Source organism: Equus asinus, chromosome 9 (genome assembly GCF_041296235.1).
Source record: "Equus asinus isolate D_3611 breed Donkey chromosome 9, EquAss-T2T_v2, whole genome shotgun sequence".
In the NCBI taxonomy this organism is placed as follows: domain Eukaryota; kingdom Metazoa; phylum Chordata; class Mammalia; order Perissodactyla; family Equidae; genus Equus; species Equus asinus.
This window is the reverse complement of record NC_091798.1, coordinates 91639178-91657745: the sequence shown is the minus strand read 5'-3', so window position 1 is coordinate 91657745 and position 18568 is coordinate 91639178. Positions and strand designations below refer to the sequence as shown.

General features: G+C 45.2%; 1 protein-coding gene across 4 annotated transcripts in view; it reads left to right on the top strand.

Annotated features, from left to right (window-relative positions):
- The window catches only part of SV2C (synaptic vesicle glycoprotein 2C), a 208806-nt gene that overhangs the window by 172276 nt on the left and 17962 nt on the right, over positions 1–18568 (top strand). For all 4 annotated transcript variants that reach the window (XM_070517923.1, XM_070517922.1, XM_014830122.3 and 1 more), the window contains 4 exons: positions 2158–2316; positions 5156–5289; positions 6764–6967; positions 7441–7600. In XM_070517923.1, the coding sequence (XP_070374024.1) occupies positions 2158–2316; positions 5156–5289; positions 6764–6967; positions 7441–7600 (657 nt within the window). The remainder of the gene's footprint in view (positions 1–2157; positions 2317–5155; positions 5290–6763; positions 6968–7440; positions 7601–18568) is intronic.

The window sequence follows — 18568 nt, the reverse complement described above, 5'->3', positions numbered from 1 at the left end:
TGCTGAATAAATGAAAATTAGCTGCCACTCCTCCGCATCGTTGAGAGGGATGTTCCAGGGTGGCGTGCTTCCCTCATTGTTGCCATTTTTAAAGATTTTGTCCTATGCATGTAACGAGAGCAATGCGATGGATGTTGCATCCCTGAGTTATTTCTTATTCCGTGGCCACCATGCACATTCCCGCAGTAGTTAATTCATGGTCTCAGAAGAGAAGGGGTTGGAATCTGTGGACTCCTGAGGCAGAGATGTTTCAGGAATCCTGATGGCAGTGATGGGGATAAAAACTACGGAGTCTTTTGAGCACTCACTATGTGCTAGGTACATTGCAGCCCATTTAATCCGAGCAGCCACCCAGGAAGGTGGATACGATCATCATTCTGATGTTTGAGACGTGGTCACTGAGGCCAAGATGCCCCCGGCTGGTAAGCGGCCAGGCCAGGATTTGCACCTGGTGTGTCCACCTGCAAAGGCTGTGCTCACGACCACTGCTTTCCCCGTGTAACCCAACGTAACTGGGGATAAACTTGCGTGGGCATCAGAAGGATCACCTGCAGGACCCACCCCCCCCAGAGGCTCTGATTCAGCAGGTCTGCGTGGGACCTGAGGGTCTGCATTTCTCACAAGGTCCCAGGGGATGCTGACGCTGCTGGTCCAGGGACCCCACTTCGGGAACCACCAGTTTTGAGCAGCAGTGTCAATAGAAATATAATGTGAGCCACATGTCATTTTTTAAAAATTTTTTTGTGAGGAATATTGGCTCTGAGCTAACATCTGTTGCCATTCTTCCTCTTTTTGCTTGAGGAAGATTGTCACTGAGCTAACATCTGTACCAATATTCCTCTATTTTATGTGGGAGACTACCACAGCATGGCTTGATGAGCAGCGCTAGGTTCACCCCCAGGATCCAAACCTGCAAACCCCGGGCGGCCGAAGTGGAGCATGCAAACTTAACCACTACGCCACTGGGCCAGCCACTAAAGAAGGATGTTATTTTTTTTGCTTTCTGGGGTTTTTTTTTTTTGAGGAAGATTAGCCCTGAGGAACATCCATCACCATTCCTCCTCTTTTTTTGCTAAGGAAGATTGGCCTTGAGTTAACATCCCTGCCTACCTTCCTCTACTTTGTATGTGGGATGCCTGCCACAACATGGCTTGATAAGCAGTGTGTATGTAGGTCTGTGCCTGGAATCTGAACCGGCAAACCTCAGGCCTCTGAAGTGGAGTGCACAGACTTAACCACTGCACCACCAGACTGGCCCTCACATGTGTCATTTTAAGTTTTCTGGCAGCCACACTAAAAAAGAAAAGTAAAAGGAAACAGGTGAAATTAATTTTAATAATATATTTTATTTTACTCATTATGTCCAAGATATTATTTCAACGTATAATCAGTATAAAATGGTTAATTTCTATTGACTTAATTTTTCATTCTTTTTTTCGTAAGTCTTCAGATTTGGTATTTTATACTTATTGCACATCTCCTTCAGACTAGCCACCTTTCAGCTGCTCAGGAGCCACTGTGGTTGGTGGCCGCTGTCCTAGAGAGCACAGGAGAGTGACTGAGCTGACACCTGTCACAATAACTCATTAGAGGTCAAGAGGCAAAAGTGGAAATGACCTGGATTTTCAGATAATAACCTAAGGGCCCTTTTCCCAACCTTGAGCCACTTTGAGAAATGAGGCTGTACCCCCAGGCTAGCAGTATCGGGGGAGTGTGGGAATCCAGAAGGAGTCTCCATTAGTAAAGAGGTCGTTCTTTAAGGGCCCCCACGGTTTTTCCACCCCGGGCTTTGTACCAGCAGACCAGGAGACGGGGTTCCCCCGTGCAGCCTGGGCGATAAGAAAAACGTCGGGGCCAGGTGCCATGTGTTGGCCTAGGATGGGATTCTTAGGGATGTCCCTTCCCACAGGAAGTGTCAGGAATTACATACCTGGCTCTGCAGGTAACCCCGGACCATCCATCTAGCTTGATCTTTACAAATTTAACCGTGGGGTGAGGGGGCAGTGCCGGGCTGTCTGATGCTTCATCGTGTTACAGGGGGCCAGTCAGGACCAGAAGTCCTTCTCCAGAACTGCCAGCTCTGAGAGGGGCAGGGAGCCGCGCGTTGCTGCTGGTGCGCTCGCAGCTTTACAGACTCACGTTTCTTTGTCTTTGCAGGTACTATGGATTGTCTGTTTGGTTCCCTGATGTCATCAAACACCTGCAGGCAGTCTCCTTGCCAATGAGAGATGTGCCAAGAGAGAGATATGCAAATTTTACGATTAACTTTACCATGCAAAATCAGATTCATACTGGAATGGAATACGACAATGGCAGGTCCAGAAACCTTGAAATAACTTAAATTTGCTATGAAAGTCAGTTACAGAGGAATAAAGAGTATGTGAGAATAAGATGGGTTATAGCGTTTTTTGGTTCAGAGAAGAAATCTAAGGTATAATTTGATGCCTGTCTTCTGTTCCTGAAAAAGGGGACTACTTTTCAGAATTCTTTCCTTCTCCCTGAAGCAGAATCAAGAATTGGAGTTAAATCGTATCAGGAAGAATTTCAATTAGAGAACAGGAATGAGCCCCCAAAGTTAAGGGCTTTGAAAATATGGAATAAGTTAGCAAAGGCCTTTTTTGAGTGTGGAATCTGGAATGCCTCTTGACGAGGAGAGAAAACTGGCTCAGGCAGGTGGTTCTGGTTCATTCTTTTAGAAAGAGAAACAGATAGACAAGGGGTTGTTTCTATCCATTGCTTGTTGTCTGAGTGAGTAATTGCTGATATCAGTTCCTGAAGCTTACATCATTCTTAGGAAACTGTCCCAATTTCAGAAGTGATAAAAGTAAAAATCTAAAATAATTCAACAAAGTTTCCCAGGGAAAAAACCAGTTTGAAAGATGAAAAAGAGTTCTGTGGGATGCTTATGATTTGTGTAATGAAAAGGAGGGTCACCAACCAGGAGATCATTGTTTGAATTGCAGTTCACTTGGGCGCCAGTCCTTATCCAAGCCACACAGGGTCCCCTTCGCTCTCCCACAGAAAATACTGACTCGAATCTGTGCTTGCTTTCCACAGAAATGGTCAAGTCAAGTGCTCTGTAACTCTAGGCTAAAAATTTACCTCATTTATTTAAAAAAGTATTGTTACTCCATTAGAAATTTCTAATGTATGTTTGTGTCTCTGACAGTCATGTTTTTAATAATATTGGTTAAAGTTCTAAGCTGGATATTCAGCCAGCCATCATTAAGGAATTTTTTTGTTTTTGAGGAAGATTAGCCCTGAGCTAACATTTGCTGCCAATCCTCCTCTTTTTGCTGAGGAAGACTGGCCCTGAGCTAACATCTGTGCCCATCTTCCTCTACTTTCTATGTGGGCTGCCTACCACAGCATGGCTTGCCAAGCCGTGCCATGTCCGCACCCAGGATCTGAACTGGCGAACCCCAGGCTGCCAAAGCAGAATGTACACACTTAGCTGCTGCACCACTGGGCCGGCCCCGAGAAATTTTTTACATTAGCAATATAATGATTAATAATTTTAATAGTATTAAAATCCTTGTAAAACATGTACTTTCAGTTTAGAAGGTGATAGAATTTTTTTTTTTTGTCTTCCGGGGAAATTTGCAATACCAGTAGCTAACTCATTTTTTACAAATAGCTTTCCTATTCCACATCATAAAATGGCAACTCTTTGTGTGCTGATATGGAATAACCTCAGAGGCGGGCTATTATCAGGAGATAGTGAAGTGTAGAATAGTGTGTCTCTAGAACCTAGATCCAGAATGCTCTGGAAAGAGCACATGAGAAACTGACAGCAGTGGTCATCTCTGGGCAAAAGAGCTGGATGGCTTTAGGATGGTGGAAAGAGACTTGTTTTTTCCTTTTCCACGTTTTGAATTTTATACCATATGTATTCTGTGTATATATTATCCATTAAAAAAAAATAAAATAGTTTCCCCTTTCTAAATTCAGGTCCATTTCAGAAAATTGATAATCTTCTTAAAATGTGCCATTATTTACCCTCCTTTGGTGGGTAAATTTACAGATGCTTCTACTCTTGGCCAGGAGTAGGGGTTGAAATAAGATGATTTTTTAAGGTGGTTGGTGTGTTAGGCCACAGTGCGCTTGGAACTGCTGTCAGGCGTTAGGGCAAGAACGATTTTGCACGTACTCAACAGGGCATTGCTTTTAAGTCAGCCAGCTCACTCACCTGGGAGATCAGTCCCTTTCTGCCCCTAATTAGAGTGGTATTTGCTATAATAACTTCTTCCTCAGTCGAACAAGCATTTTCCTCTCAGTGACTGGCTAAGCACACATTCATAGTCTCTTAATAAATTACCGAGACACGTTGATGAATATTTACCCCTGTCTCCTGGGAGTCCCTATCAACACGGACAGATCTGAATCGCAGACTCCTCTAAGACATTGGGATCATTGTGACTGTTGTCATCTTCACCACCTAGAACCCCCCTGCAGCACCCAAAAATGTGTCTGAGCAGGTTTCACCATTCTGCACGTTTCCAAAAATTAGCAGAGCCCTCATCCTTCTGCTTGGTTCAAGGAATACCTGTAGGCTGTAAGAAGAAAAACGTTCTTGGAAATGAGTATGACCTGTGAGTTTTCTTGGCCCCTGAGTCAATCGTTCCCCACATAAATGAAGCAGAATTCTCACATCCTCTCTTCAGCGTAATTGCAAGTCCCTGTACTGGAATGAAGAAGCCTTGGGTTTTCAGCTTAGGAAACAGACTTTCATGAAAAGTGAGCATGGGAGCACGTCCTCAAGTTAGAGCCGTTAAGCCCAGGTAGAGAATTTTCAGATAAAGGTGTATGTGAAGGAACAAGAGGATAGGATTGGAAAGTAAAGAGTCAATAGCCACAGTGTCTCCAAACTCTCTCCCTCCAATTGCACACCCCACAAAGGCTTTGACCGACATTGCAAAAAGCTGAATGAAGTTATCTCGAATGCCACCTCTCCTTCTGTGTAAAATAATATTGGTGAGCAATGAGAGAGCCAAAAGCAATGAGGAAAAGCTAAGAGCTTAGAAAGCCCAGGAGCCAATGTCCTTCATAACTAAGAGAGTCCATAGTGGGGCATCACATCTCTAAACCTGTTTGACTTAGCTTTGAACCCTGATGGACACAGTCATTGATACGAATTTTTTTGTGTGTTGGACAGATTCCTAGGAATCAAGTTCAAATCTATAACTTTCAAAGATTCGGTTTTTAAGTCCTGCACCTTTGAGGATGTGACTTCAGTTAATACCTACTTCAAGAACTGCACGTTTATTGATACTGTCTTTGACAACACAGGTAGGTGTGCCATGTAGCCCTGCCAGGGATCTCGCCCAAAGACCCAGTTCTTGGCAGAACCGTGGCCCCATGTGATGGTGTGGGCAGAGGCTTGTGGGGAGTGCAGATGGAGCGCACGCGAATGGAGTCCTCAATCAGGGTGGATCAAAGTGAAACTTGTATTATTTATCTTTGTCAGGTTTACTGCAAATGGAACTTGCTGAAGTTCAAAGTTGAAAAAAAAATCCTTTGGTGAATAATTTTTAAAGCAAAGAATTAGCCTATAGTTTGTTTATTTTGATAATCCTGGTTTCAAAATCTGGTGTTTGCTTAAGTGAGCATGCCTGAACCACAGTTACCCGAGATGGACAACATGTGGCCAGGCTCAGTCAGATACAGGTTTTCCGTCCAGCCCATTTAGTGGAGTCTGGAAAACTCACCAGGGGAAAAAAGGAAGGGAAACAAACATTGAACACCTTCTGTAAGCTGGTTCCAACTCTAGGTCAGTAGACATTCATTATCTCGTTGAGTTTTCACAAGAGCTGGGGCTTGGAAAAGTAAGCAATTTGGCCACATTCATAGAACTAGTAACAGCGGATATTTGAACCAGGTTTATCTGATTGCAAAGCCCCCTGCTTCCCCACCCCCACACGTTGGTCTGTCTGTCCTGTGAGTCCAGAATAACAGCCTGACACTCATAGGAGTATCAGCCTATCCTGATGCCAGCCCTGCCATGTTTGTGCTCAGACAGGAGCCCACTCAGCCCAGCTTCAGATGAGAATGGAGCCAGGCGTCTTTGGCTTTTTTCAAACGGTGCTATCACTGACTTCTAACCCATTCAGCCTCAGAAGACCAACTCTTGAGGCGGATCTTGACAATAACAGTTTTGATTCTCACTGCCTTTTAGCAGAACCCGTCATCGTCTGCGGGCCTTTCTTGAATTAGATCCAAGTTCAAGAGAAATAGCAGCAGTGAATGCAGGTGACCTTCCAGTGAGACTGACTCTTGTTCCTCTGGAGGTTCCTCCACTTAGACCTTAACTTACAGTTTCAGTCTCAAGGACCTAAGGAAAGTCCTGTTCCTTCTCTGTGCCTCAGAGTCCCATAAAATGGCAATAATAAGACTGATTCATGCACACTTTGGAATTGTAGTGTGGAAGCCATTAATATTATAATGGTGGTCCTTACGTAACATGATACTTAGAACAAAGTAGCATCGTAAAGGAGTAAGCAAGTAATATGATGAGCAATGGCCAACTGTAAGAAATCAGAAGGTAACTGGGCTCTCTAGTTTATTCCTTTATTTGACAAAGGTGTGCCTTCATTCAGCTTCTTTGTAACATGAGGTCCTGGACCAGACCCCATGCTTTGGCCAGGCCCTGAAGCCCTGAAGGAGTCTATGATACCATGATGCTTCTCTGAATTCTGGGCACGCTTTCTTACACTAGTGCACAACTGTGAAGAGCTTGACGAATTGTCCTTCTTTGTGTCCACAGATTTTGAGCCATATAAATTCATTGATAGCAAATTTCACAACTGCTCATTTTTTCGCAACAAGACGGGATGCCAGATTACCTTTGATGATGACTATAGTGCCTACTGGATTTATTTTGTCAACTTCCTGGGGACACTGGCGGTGTTGCCAGGGAACATTGTGTCTGCTCTCCTGATGGACAGAATTGGGCGCTTAACAATGCTAGGTATGTGCCTGCTTCCACGTAAAAGAAAAGAGCTGCCCCTGCAGTCTAGCGGGAGCCTGTTTCCCACTGTACTCCCTGCCTCCTTAGGGATTTGCATCCCCTGGAGATGAGGAGAAATCCCTTAAGACCTTTCATTAGGACTAAACTTTAGTGAAAATTATGTCTAATTGCATTTCATTTGAGCAGCTTCCATGAGTGAGCAGAGTGAAAAACTAATTATGTGCAACTGATGGATATTTTCCCACTTAAGTAGCTGAATAATTAATGATATGCATGTCATGCTTGCTGTGTTCAGAAGGCAGTCAGAGAGACAACCTTCAAATAGGTGAGCACACCTGTCCCTGAGCTTTATGGAGCCCGGGCTGCAGCTTCCCCTTGAGATTGAGGTTTGCTGGGAGATCTCAAAGATGCAAGGCTGCTTGCTCTGCCGAGATGGCGGGAATCATTGCAGCCTTTGTCGGCTTCGTTGGCAGGTGGCTCTATGGTACTTTCTGGGATCAGCTGTTTCTTCCTTTGGTTCGGCACCAGCGAATCCATGATGATAGGCATGCTGTGTCTGTACAACGGCTTGACCATCTCAGCCTGGAACTCTCTCGATGTGGTCACAGTGGAACTGTACCCCACGGACCGGAGGTATGTTGAAATGGGCCCCCAGGAATAGGAGCTCTGAGCCCCATAACACCACTGAGAAGTCACAGAAAATAAGCCAAACTATCATTTCCCCAAGAAAGTAAAAATCCAAAAAATATCTGGCTTATGAAGTTGTAGGTTCCACTCATATATTTTAAAAAGAAAATGTAGGGGAATATATTTGCTAGCAGGAGTGAATAGGGCACTGAACCAATGAAGGAATCTAATTGTGTCCATGGCTTAATATGTTGGGTGACAACATGAGGAAGCTGTAACGAGGCTGTAAGGGGTGGGTTTAACAGCCTCCCTTGGCTCTCACTTTGAGCCACTCACCAGCCCTGAGAAGCTCCCTACCTTATGTTTGCAAGTGTCTGCATGAGCTCTGCATTCAGCAACCACAAAGAGGTCTCTAGAACCTACCTCTTGACCTTCCTGGTCTGTTGGAGGAAAGCCCAAAACTTCTCCAGGTACCTAAAAAAGATTTCTACTAGACGAAAATTATGCATCTGGTCCCAAAATGGAGACACAAGAGACTTTGCACCTTATATCAGAGAAAGGGCTGGAAGGTAGGGTTTTGGGGTGGAGCTGCAGCAGCTGAATCATTAAAAGAATAGAAGCCCTGAGTGAAGACGAATGGTCTTGCCCTCTTTTGTTTTGCGTGTGCTCTGTCTCCATGGAAGCCCTCCGATGAGGATGGGCTCAGTGTTCTCTGCACTTTGAATGGAGGAGGGTTTTTTTCTAGGACTGGGCAGCGACTTTGGGGACATCCATTTTCGACTGATCCTGCGTCTCTCCTCTTGCTTATTGGCCCCAGTGGAGAACCTTCTCTGCCTATCCAGACGCTCTAACTTCTGTTTCTTCTTCACGAACATCTCTTACTGAGCTTACAGGAGTCTGTCGGTTCTCCCGTATCCATCTGTCTGCAGAACGTCTGAAACTCTTATGGATGCCTGCTATCGAACGTTCTAATCCAGACCTCAGTAACCTCCTGTTGAACACTTAGGCACTGAAAGGAACCAGACACCCCGTGTACAGAATCTCCTTCATTCGTTCAACAAGCATTAGTTCTCTTTTGTGGGCAAGCTCCTAGGGTGGATGCCATGGGCCTTGGGACGAGGGTGCTCCCCAAAACAAGACTAAGACTCTGCAGCTTTCATTGAGCTTCCTTTCCTCAACCTCTTCTGTAAACAGCGCCCAGATGTGGATTAAACTCTACATTTAAGATAAACCTCTCGTGTTAAAGCAAGGCTATGTCACAGGCTGCTACCTTTTTGTTTGACATTTGAGAGTTTGATGCTATTTTAGATGAATCGGCTACTTATCCCTCTGCCATAAGGAATGGAAGGAGGAGTATTCTCCTATGGAAAAACCTGGCTTAAAAACAACACAAAACAAAACACAGCACAGATTGCGCAGGTCCGTCCTCTGAGAAACATGGACCCGCTGTTTCTGTTGTTGGGAAAGTTAAACATCAACTAAGAGAAACACAGGAGCCGCTGTTTGTGTTGGTTCAGGTCTTCCGAGAGGCAGAGGACCAGATGGGATTAAACACGCCCAGGTTTTATCAGAGGAGGTGCCTGCATGAGAGAAGACGAGAGGGAGGTGGAGTCTGGAGAGCCAGCGCAAGCCGAGCCTGAGCCCCATGAAGGGGCAGAAGGGCCCCAGCCCACCAGCAGTCTAAGGAGGTTTGGCAAGGCTGGTGGGGGCTGACAGTGTCAGCTTCAGAGGAGTCCTGCCTGTCCCGGGAACCAGGATGCCGTAGTATTCCTGCCACGTTCAGTTACCGGGGCAGCAAAACACGGTAATGAATTTCAGGTGCAGCGGGGGGCCATGACTTGGAGGTCCATAAGATGCGTTCCCACTGCAGCCACGCTGTTGCTGGCGACGTTCTCAAGTGCATAAGCAGACGTCTTCGGACAACGTGCAGGAGGTCACTTCCTTCCGTCATGGAGAGAGGACGTGTCGTCCGGAGCAGCGTTGCCAGGGCCCTGGTGAATTAGCGAGTACCCCACTCTGTTCCAGGCTCAGGCCCTCTCCTCCATCTCTGCCGTGTTCCTCTGGGTCACTGAGGAAGTCTCCGCTGCCCTCTGGCTCAGCTGTCGGAGGAAATCCCCAGCTGTTTCGTGGGCAGGGGCCCCACCGCCTCTTCTCCCCGTGGAGGCAGACCAGAATACGTGTTGACAAGAATTCTGGTTAGAGGCTGTGACTTTTCATGATTGAACTTCAGCACTGCCAGCTCCCTGCCCAGTTTCTAGAATCTGTCCTTAATGATCAGAAGAGGACACTCTGATTCCAGGCCTCAAGCTAAAACGTGGCCTCCTGAGCCATTTAGCAGCCGGCTCTTATCAAGATCCCAGTCCACTGATTATCTTTGGGGAACATCATTTGAGTATAGTCCAAGCACCATGAGAGTTATGACACTGGAAAGCCACCCTTGTCAACCACATTATGGATTTTACCTTTAATGTCACACCTTTGACTTTTACTAGGGGTTACGTTTGCATTCACTGTAGAAACACCAGTGAGGACGGGACACTGCCCATTATGGTGCCCCTTTCCCCGTCTGCAGAGTCCACCACCGAGTGTGCGGGGAGTGCCAGGGCCCCCCGAGGAGCTGCTCTGTCCCTCCATTTCTCCGATGAGAACGGATCACCCTTCCCTGTTCCTTCTCTGTTGTGCAGTCCAGAGGCGGAGGGCCTATGTCTGTGCCAAACCCGCACGGTCCAGGTTACTGCTCCACTCCTCCTCCTCATCATCTGCCCCCTGTTATTCCTATTTTATTAATTTTGTGTCTTTTATAAGCTACCCTAAATCGTTTCATAAAGAGGCAGGAAATTTTGAAATTAAAGTTACATGTACTTACTCATTGAGCAGCACTTTTCTGTGCCTAAAATATGAAACAAAACTACAACCATAAACACTTTTTGTAGGGGAAAGCTCTGTTTTCTCCCTCTGCTCTCGACACTTCACTTCTGGCTGCCAAATGTGCGGGATTTTGCCGTGCCAAAGAATTCTCTAATTCATAGCAGACACAACAATTTAGCTCAATTCTGACACTGACTCCCTGGAGATGGCATTACATCCCGCAGGGGAAGGACTCAGTCCACAAGACTGCCCCCACTTTAGATGCCAAACGCAAGTCAGTTCTCACCTGTACTTCTGACCAACGAGCTATGAACTGGAGTTCCCCTGACTCCCTCCTTGGGTTCAACAATTTGCTAGAACAGCTCACAGAACTCAGGGAAACATTTACTTATGTTTACCAACTTATTATAAAAGGATGCAACTCAGGAACAGCCAGATGGAAGAGAAGAGAAGCACAGGGCTGGGTATGGTATGGTATAGTGCCCTCCCAACACTTCTGCATGTTCACCAACCTGGAGCTCATCGAATCTTGTTGTTTGAGAGTTTTTATAGAGCTTAATCTCCAGCCCTACCCAGCGCTGCCTGCTTCCAATTCTCTATCACTTGCTGTTTCTAGTGACCAGCCTCAGCCTGAGGCTTTCTAGGGGATCTGCTCAAGTCGCCTCAATAGCATAAACTCAGGTGTGACCGAAAGGGGCTCCTTCTGAATACCTCAACACATTCCTATCACTCAGGTTTTAGGAGCTCTGTGCTGGGAACCAGGGACAAAGACCAAATATGTTTCTTAGACCACACTTTTCCATTGTGTGAATGTCACTACCATTCTTCTATCCTCAAACCCTCGGCGTCAAAGATTAAGCATAACATAACGAAGGTAGAGTCTTTTTTTTTAAAGATTTAATTTTTCCTTTTTCTCCCCAAAGCCCCCTGGTACATAGTTGTATATTCTTCGTTGTGGGTCCTTCTAGCTGTGGTATGTGGGATGCTGCCTCAGCGTGGTTTGATGAGCAGTGCCATGTCCGCACCCAGGACTCGAACCAACGAAACTCTGGACTGCCTGCAGCGGAGCGTGCGAACTTAACCACTCGGTCACGGGGCCAGCCCCAATGGTAGAGTCTTAAACAGGTGCCCAGTGACATTTCAGCATTTCCTCCAGTTTAGAAAGATCATGGTTAGTGACTGGCACATGATCGTTTGAGGGGCACAGAAGGGAGTAGAAGGACCCTACGAAGCAGCTTTACCTACTTCGAAGACTTGTTGTGAGAACTCTGGGCTGGGAGTACATCCCCATGGATTATTTTAGTGGGGTCCTTGTAAGGTGCAACTTGTTTATGGAGAGGTGGGGGAATCAGTTCCTTGGAATGGAAGCTTAGGGAAGATTTGTAGTGTATTCTGTGATACTCTCTGACACCAAATATGTGGTGTCTTTTCAATTCTCCAATCAATTCACCAATCAATTCTCCAATTCTAATGCTATCTACCTGGAGTTAGCATCAGATCCCACAAGTTAGAGGGCCTAGTCCTGCAAGACTTCCCCTGCTTTAGATGCCAACTGCAAATGGGGTGCCCAGGCTACTCACACTTCTGGCAGCCAGCTGCAAATTCAGGAATTCCCACAGCCCCCCAACAGGTTTGATAATTTACAAGAAAGACTCGTAGAATGCAGGAAAATGCTACACTTACTATTAAAGTTTCTTATAAAAGATATAAATGAACAGGCCAGATGAAGAAGTACATAGGGCATGGTCTGGAAGAGTCCTGAGTACAGGAGCCTCTGTCCCCATGGAGTGAGGGTGCACCACCCTCAGCATGTGGATGGATTCACCAGTCCGGAAGCTCTCTAGATCTATGGAGGTTTCATTACATGGGCGTGATTGATTAAATCATTGGCCATTGGTGATTGAACTCAGTCTCCTCCTGTCCCCTCCGCAGAGGTGGGGGGGGGGGGGGGTGGTCACTTAAAGTCCCAACCCTGTAATGATGTGGCTGGTTTTTGTGGAAACCAGCCCCCATCCAGAAGCTCTCTAGGAGCCCTTCAAATTAAAGCAATGATAATATGTAGTTTTCTGTTATTATGCAGAAAAGCCAAGATTTTAAAGATTGATAGAATTCAGTGTTAAGTGCAGTGGGTGAGGATGGAATTACTGCTCAGAGACTGTTGTGGGAATTCTAAAAACAGGTACAACATTTTTTAGAAGTGAATCTAGCAATCTCAGTGTTTTTCCCTAGCTGCTTTCAGAGGATTTCTTGGTGTGGATTTCTTTGGATTATCATATTTTGGACTCGTTGGCTTCTTGAATCTGTAGGTTTATGTCTCTTGCTAAATTGGGGAGGTTTTCAGCCATTATTTATTTGAATACTTTTCTCCTGCGTGAACTCCAGTCACATAAGTATTAGATCTTTTGTTACAGTCCCACAGGTCCCTGATGCTCTGTTAATTTGTTCTCAGTCTATCTGCTCTATGTTTTTCAGACTGGAAAATTTCTATCTTCTGTCTTCCAATTCACTGATTCCTTCCACTGACTCCTCCTTTCTGCTGTTGAGCCCAATCACTGAACTTTTTATTTGGTTGTTGTATTTTCCAGTTCTAAAATTTCCATTTGGTTCTTCTTTATGTTTTCTATTTCTTTACTGAGGCCTTCTGTTTTTTCATGATGCTTTCTATATTTCATATGTTTCAAATGCATTCATAATTGCTCATTGGAACGTTATCATCATGACTACTACTTAAATCTTTGTCAGATAATGCTAACATCTCTGTTTTCTCAGTGTTGGCATCTATTAATTGTCTTTTCTCGTTCCGTTTGAGATCTTCATGTGATGAGTGATATTTATTTGAAAGCAGTCATTTTCTTATGTTATGAGGTTTTGGATCTCATTTAAGCCTTTAGTTTTGGTTGGCTTTCCCAGACTCCTCTCTGGGAGGAGAAGGGGGTGCATTGCCTTGTTATTGCCAGGTGGAGGTAGATGTCCACTTCCCCACTGGGCCTCCATTGACACCTGAGAGGGGGTATCCTTGTTACTGCTGGGCAGGGGTGGGAGTCCAGGCTCCCCTCATGATCACAGATACCATGCAGGAGAGCTCATTACTGGCCAGCCAGGATGCAAGTCCCAGCTCCCTACTCAGCCTTCCCTGACACCACCCCAAGGGTGATGCTGAGGCCCCTCCTTACGGTTTCATGAGGGTGGAAGTCTAGGCTCTCCACTTGGCCTTTACTGGTGTGGCTGGCAGTTGGACTCTAGTTTTTTCTAGTGTTTGGAGGAGAGACATTATTGTCTAAACATTTTCTGTCTTGCTAGGCTGCCCCTATCCTGGTCCTTTGGCTACAGAGAGCAAGCTTTTGTTGGGGCTTTAAAAAATCCGTACCTGTTGCTATTTCCACGCTGCCAGCTTCTTCAGGTCCAAGTCTGAGATCTATAAGAAAACACAGGGAGCTCACCATTCCCATGATCCCTAGCTGCTCTGCCTTTTTTCTCTGTCTTTCAGAGTCTCCTTATGTTTCTTTTGTAATGTTCAGAATTTTTACCTCTACTTAGTGGGATGAATAAGAAAGTCTGTCTACTCCATCTCGATATGAATTTTAACATTGTTCATTTATTTCCTCAACTTTTTTTGAGTGCCTGTGATACAACCATGAATAAACCATTTGTCACAGAACTTAAGGACAGTGAACATCGAGTGCAACATGGTGTGGTCAGGGTTATTGGGAAGGAAGTCCGTGGTTCTGAAAGCAGAAGAGAGGGCTTCTTGGAAGACGTGACATCTAAGCTGAGACCTGAAGAATAGTAGATGACAGCCAGGCAGAGAGACAGAGAAAGAGTATTTCAGTCAGAGGAAATACTACCTGGAAAGCTCTGGAAGCAGAAGAGTTGCTGGAATTAAGCAAGGAACAGATCACGAAGGATCTTGTGAATTGCGTTAGCCTATGGCTATGGGGAGCCCTTGAGATGTTTTAGGGAGAAGTGACAAGGTCATGGGCCAGACAGCTCACTCAGTGGCCAGAAAGGGGGCAGGGAGACTAGTTAGGACACTGAAGATGGTGATGTGGACTAGAAAATGTAGGCAGGAACATTCAACATGTTCACAGATATTTAGAGAATAAGCAAAACCGGGTGCTTGATTAGATGTTGGGGCGAGGAAAGAGATCATCAAAGGTGATCCCAGTTTCTACTTGTGCAATTGTGTGGATGGTGAGGGCAGTTTTGAGACTGGGACACGGGAGAAGGAGTGGGTTTGGGCTGGGGTTGGGGAGATAATGAGCTCCATTTTGGACATGTTGGGTTTTCATGTTAACTGGCACAGTCTGATAGGCATTTGAATATTTACGTTTGGATGCAGAAAGACACCTGAGGTGAGAATAGAGCGTTCATTATCTAATGCATTAAACAAGTGATTCTGGACTATGTATCATGTGGCAAGAACTGTTCTGGTCCCTGGGATACAGCGGTGAACAGAACAGAAAGCCCTGGCTTGATGCAGCTTGCATTCTAGTTTGGAGAAGACAGTCAGTAACAATTAGATAAGTAAAGTAGCTATAATGTATCAGATGGTGCTAAGTGCTACAGAAGAATAAAGGTACATGGGGGCATAGAGAGTACTGGGGCCATGGGAGTTGTCATTTTTAATAGGATTGTCTAAGAATGTGCACCTGCAAAGGTGACATTTGAGCAAAGACCCAGGAAGATACTTGGGAAGAGAACATTCATAGTAGAGGCAACAGCAACTGCAAAGAGCCTGAGGTTTGAGTGCAGGAGGCCAGTTGGAGGAGGGGAAAGAAGCCTGGCAGACTGGAGCAGCATAAGCAAGTAGACGTAAGACGTAATAGGATCAGGGTGGACACCAAAAGGACTTTGGTCTTCGTGCTGAATGACATGAAAATCTGTTGGAGGGTTTGGGGCAGAGGAGTGACATGATCTGATTTGTGTGTAAAAGAAGAACTGGCTTTTGTGTTTAAAATCTTCTATAGAAGATCTTAGGTGGAATCAGGGAGACCAATTAAGAGTCCACTGAAATAATTGTGGCAAGATATAATGGTGCCAGTGGACATGGTGAGAATTTGTTCAATTCTGAAAATATGTTGAAGACCAACAGGCATTGCTGAAAGATTGGACCTGAGGTGTGAGGGGGGAAAGGATATTCAGAATGACTTTAAGGTTTTGGACCAGAGGCACTGAATGGCTGGAATTGCCTTTGCTGAAATGGGGAAGATTGTGGGAGGAGGAAGTTAAGGAGGAATTGAGAGCTTAGTTTTGTTCAAGTTTGAGATGCTATTAAATCTCCAAGTGGAGATGCCAAGTAGGCAATTGGCTATGTGATACCAGAGCTCAGAGGTGAGGTTTAGGTGCAGGGGTAAAAATTTGAGCCCTTTCAGGACAGTCCTGCATCGCTCAACCACAGGGATACATTCTGAGAAATGCGTCATTAGGCGCTTTCATTGTGCGAACATCAAAGAGTGTACTTACACAAACCTAGATGGTATAGCTAATACACACCTATACTGAACGGTACTAATCTTATGGGACCACTGTCGTATATGTGGTCCATCATTGATCAAAACTGCATTATGTGGCTCATGACCGTATATAGATGTAATTTAAAGTCATGATGGTGGATGAGACCACCAAAAGACAAAGTGTAGATAAGAGGGGAGTTCTGAGGACTCAGTCCTGAGATACTAGAAAATTCAGAGGTCAAGTTGATGAGGAGAACCCAGGAGAGCAGATTGGGAAGGAGCATCCAGTGAGCTAAAGAAGATCAGGCGTTAGGTCCTAGAAGCCAAGGGGAGAAAGGAGTTCAAGGAGGATGGAGTGATCAGCTGTGATAGATGCTGCTGATGGATCAGAAAGATGAGGGGAATTTACTACTAGTATTGGAGGTTACACAGCAACTACATTGCTGGCCCTGGGTAAAGATGGGGGCCTGCTCACGGGCATCAAGGCAAAAGCCCAGTGGCCAGACCCGCAATCAAGGCAGCAGCTGATCCTGAGGCAGGCCTGGGCTTGAGACTCCCTTGGGGTTCAATTGACTTCTGAGCCCCAGGCAGGGCTGAATGTGCAAGCAGGAGATAAATGGCCACACTGTAAAGATAGGAGGCCCATAGGGACCCTTAGGAAGTGTGTGCATCTTCATGTTTGAAGACAACCAGCCATCCCTTTGTTATTTCGTACTCTTGTGCCGTGACTCTCCTGGAAACTGGGCTAGTACCAGTATGCAGAGATCAGGCAGTAGGTTAGAGAGACCTGGGGGTAGTTCAACTCAAAGGAAATAGGAACAGAGGTCCACAGAGGAATAATGTGTCTGAGAAGGCGAGAGTCGAGTCTGGGGTGAATCCGTCAAGGGAAGAAGGTCCAGAGTTACCACAGACCTGGACTAAGAAGGCATAGGCTGCAGGGTTAGGATACCAGGCCAGGAGACAAGGGTTCAATGGGCTGGAAACTCAGGCCAAGAGAGTAGAGACCAAAAAGCCAGCCCATAAACAAGTGGTCAGGATAACAAGGAGGTGTCATGACCTGCAAAAATGGGGCTTGATGCTGAGGAAGGGCTTTGCAAGTTAGAATTCTCTGTAAACTCTACAGTTAGGACATTAGGATGATAATAGCTTGCAGTTGGTCCTCAACAGTGTTCACTGGACTGACTTCTGCCCAGGGGCAGAGCCAAGGTGGCAGAACTAACTACGGTGGGAACTGTGGGAGAGGAAGGTGACTCTGTTCATGCACTCACCCTGGCCCACCGTCTCCATCTTGATCCTCTGCCTTCCTCCCAACTCTGTGGAAACTGCTGGGGCTTCCTGCCAAGGCCAGTTTCCCAATGGGAAGGGCCCACCACAGTGATTGCAGCTGAGTGGTCCATGCAGTGCTCTTCTCCCTGGACTCGGAATTCTGACACACGACCTTGAAGGAGTGAGAAAGACTTGCAATTCTGCAGGGATCAGTGGAGTGAAGTGGGAAGACAGAAAGTCACATAGTTACAAGGCCTTTCTGAGAGAATTGGATGATGACATAAGGAGATGGAAAGACATTCCATGTACATGGATTGGAAGAATAAACATAGTTAAAATGTCCATTCTACCTTAAGCAATCTACAGATTCAACGCCATCCCAATCAGAATCCCAATGACATTCTTTACAGAATTACTACAAAGAATCCTAAAATTCATATGGGGCAACAAAAGACCCCGAATTTCTAAAGCAATCCTGAGAAAAAAGAACAAAACGGGAGGCATCACAATCCCTGACTTCAAAACATACTATGAAGCTACAGTAATCACAACAGCATGGTACTGGTACAAAAACAGGTGCACAGATCAATGGAACAAAATTGAAAGCCCAGAAATAAAACCACACATCTATGGACAGCTTATCTTCGACAAAGGAGCTGAGGGCATACAATGGAGAAAAGAAAATCTTTTCAACAAATGGTGCTGGGAAAACTGGAAAGCCACATGTAAAAGAATGAAAATTGACCATTCTTTTTCACCATTCACCAAAATAAACTCAAAATGGATCAAAGACCTAAAGGTAAGACCTAAAACCATAAGGCTTCTAGAAGAAAACGTAGGCAGTACACTCTTTGACATCGTATTAAAAGGATCTTTTCGGACTCCATGTCTTCTCAGAGAAGGGAAACAATAGAAAGAATAAACAAATGAGACTTCATCAGACTAAAGAGCTTCTTCAAGGCAAATGAGAACAGGATTGAAACAAAAAAACAACCTACTAACTGGGAAAAAATATTTGCAAGTCACATATCTGACAAAGGGTTAATATCCATAATATATAAAGAACTCTCACAACTCAACAACAAAAAATCAAACAACCCAATCACAAAATGGGCTGGAGACATGAACAGACATTTCTCCAAAGAAGATATATGGATGGCCAATAGGCACATGAAAAGATGCTCATCATCACTGATCATCAGGGAAATGCAAATCAAAACTACACTAAGATATCACTTTACACCCATTAGAATGACAAAAATATCTAAAACTAATAGTAACAAATGTTGGAGAGGTTGTGGAGAAAAAGGAACCCTTATACACTGCTGGTGGGAATGCAAACTGGTGCACCCACTATGGAAAACAGTATGGAGATTCCTCAAAAAAT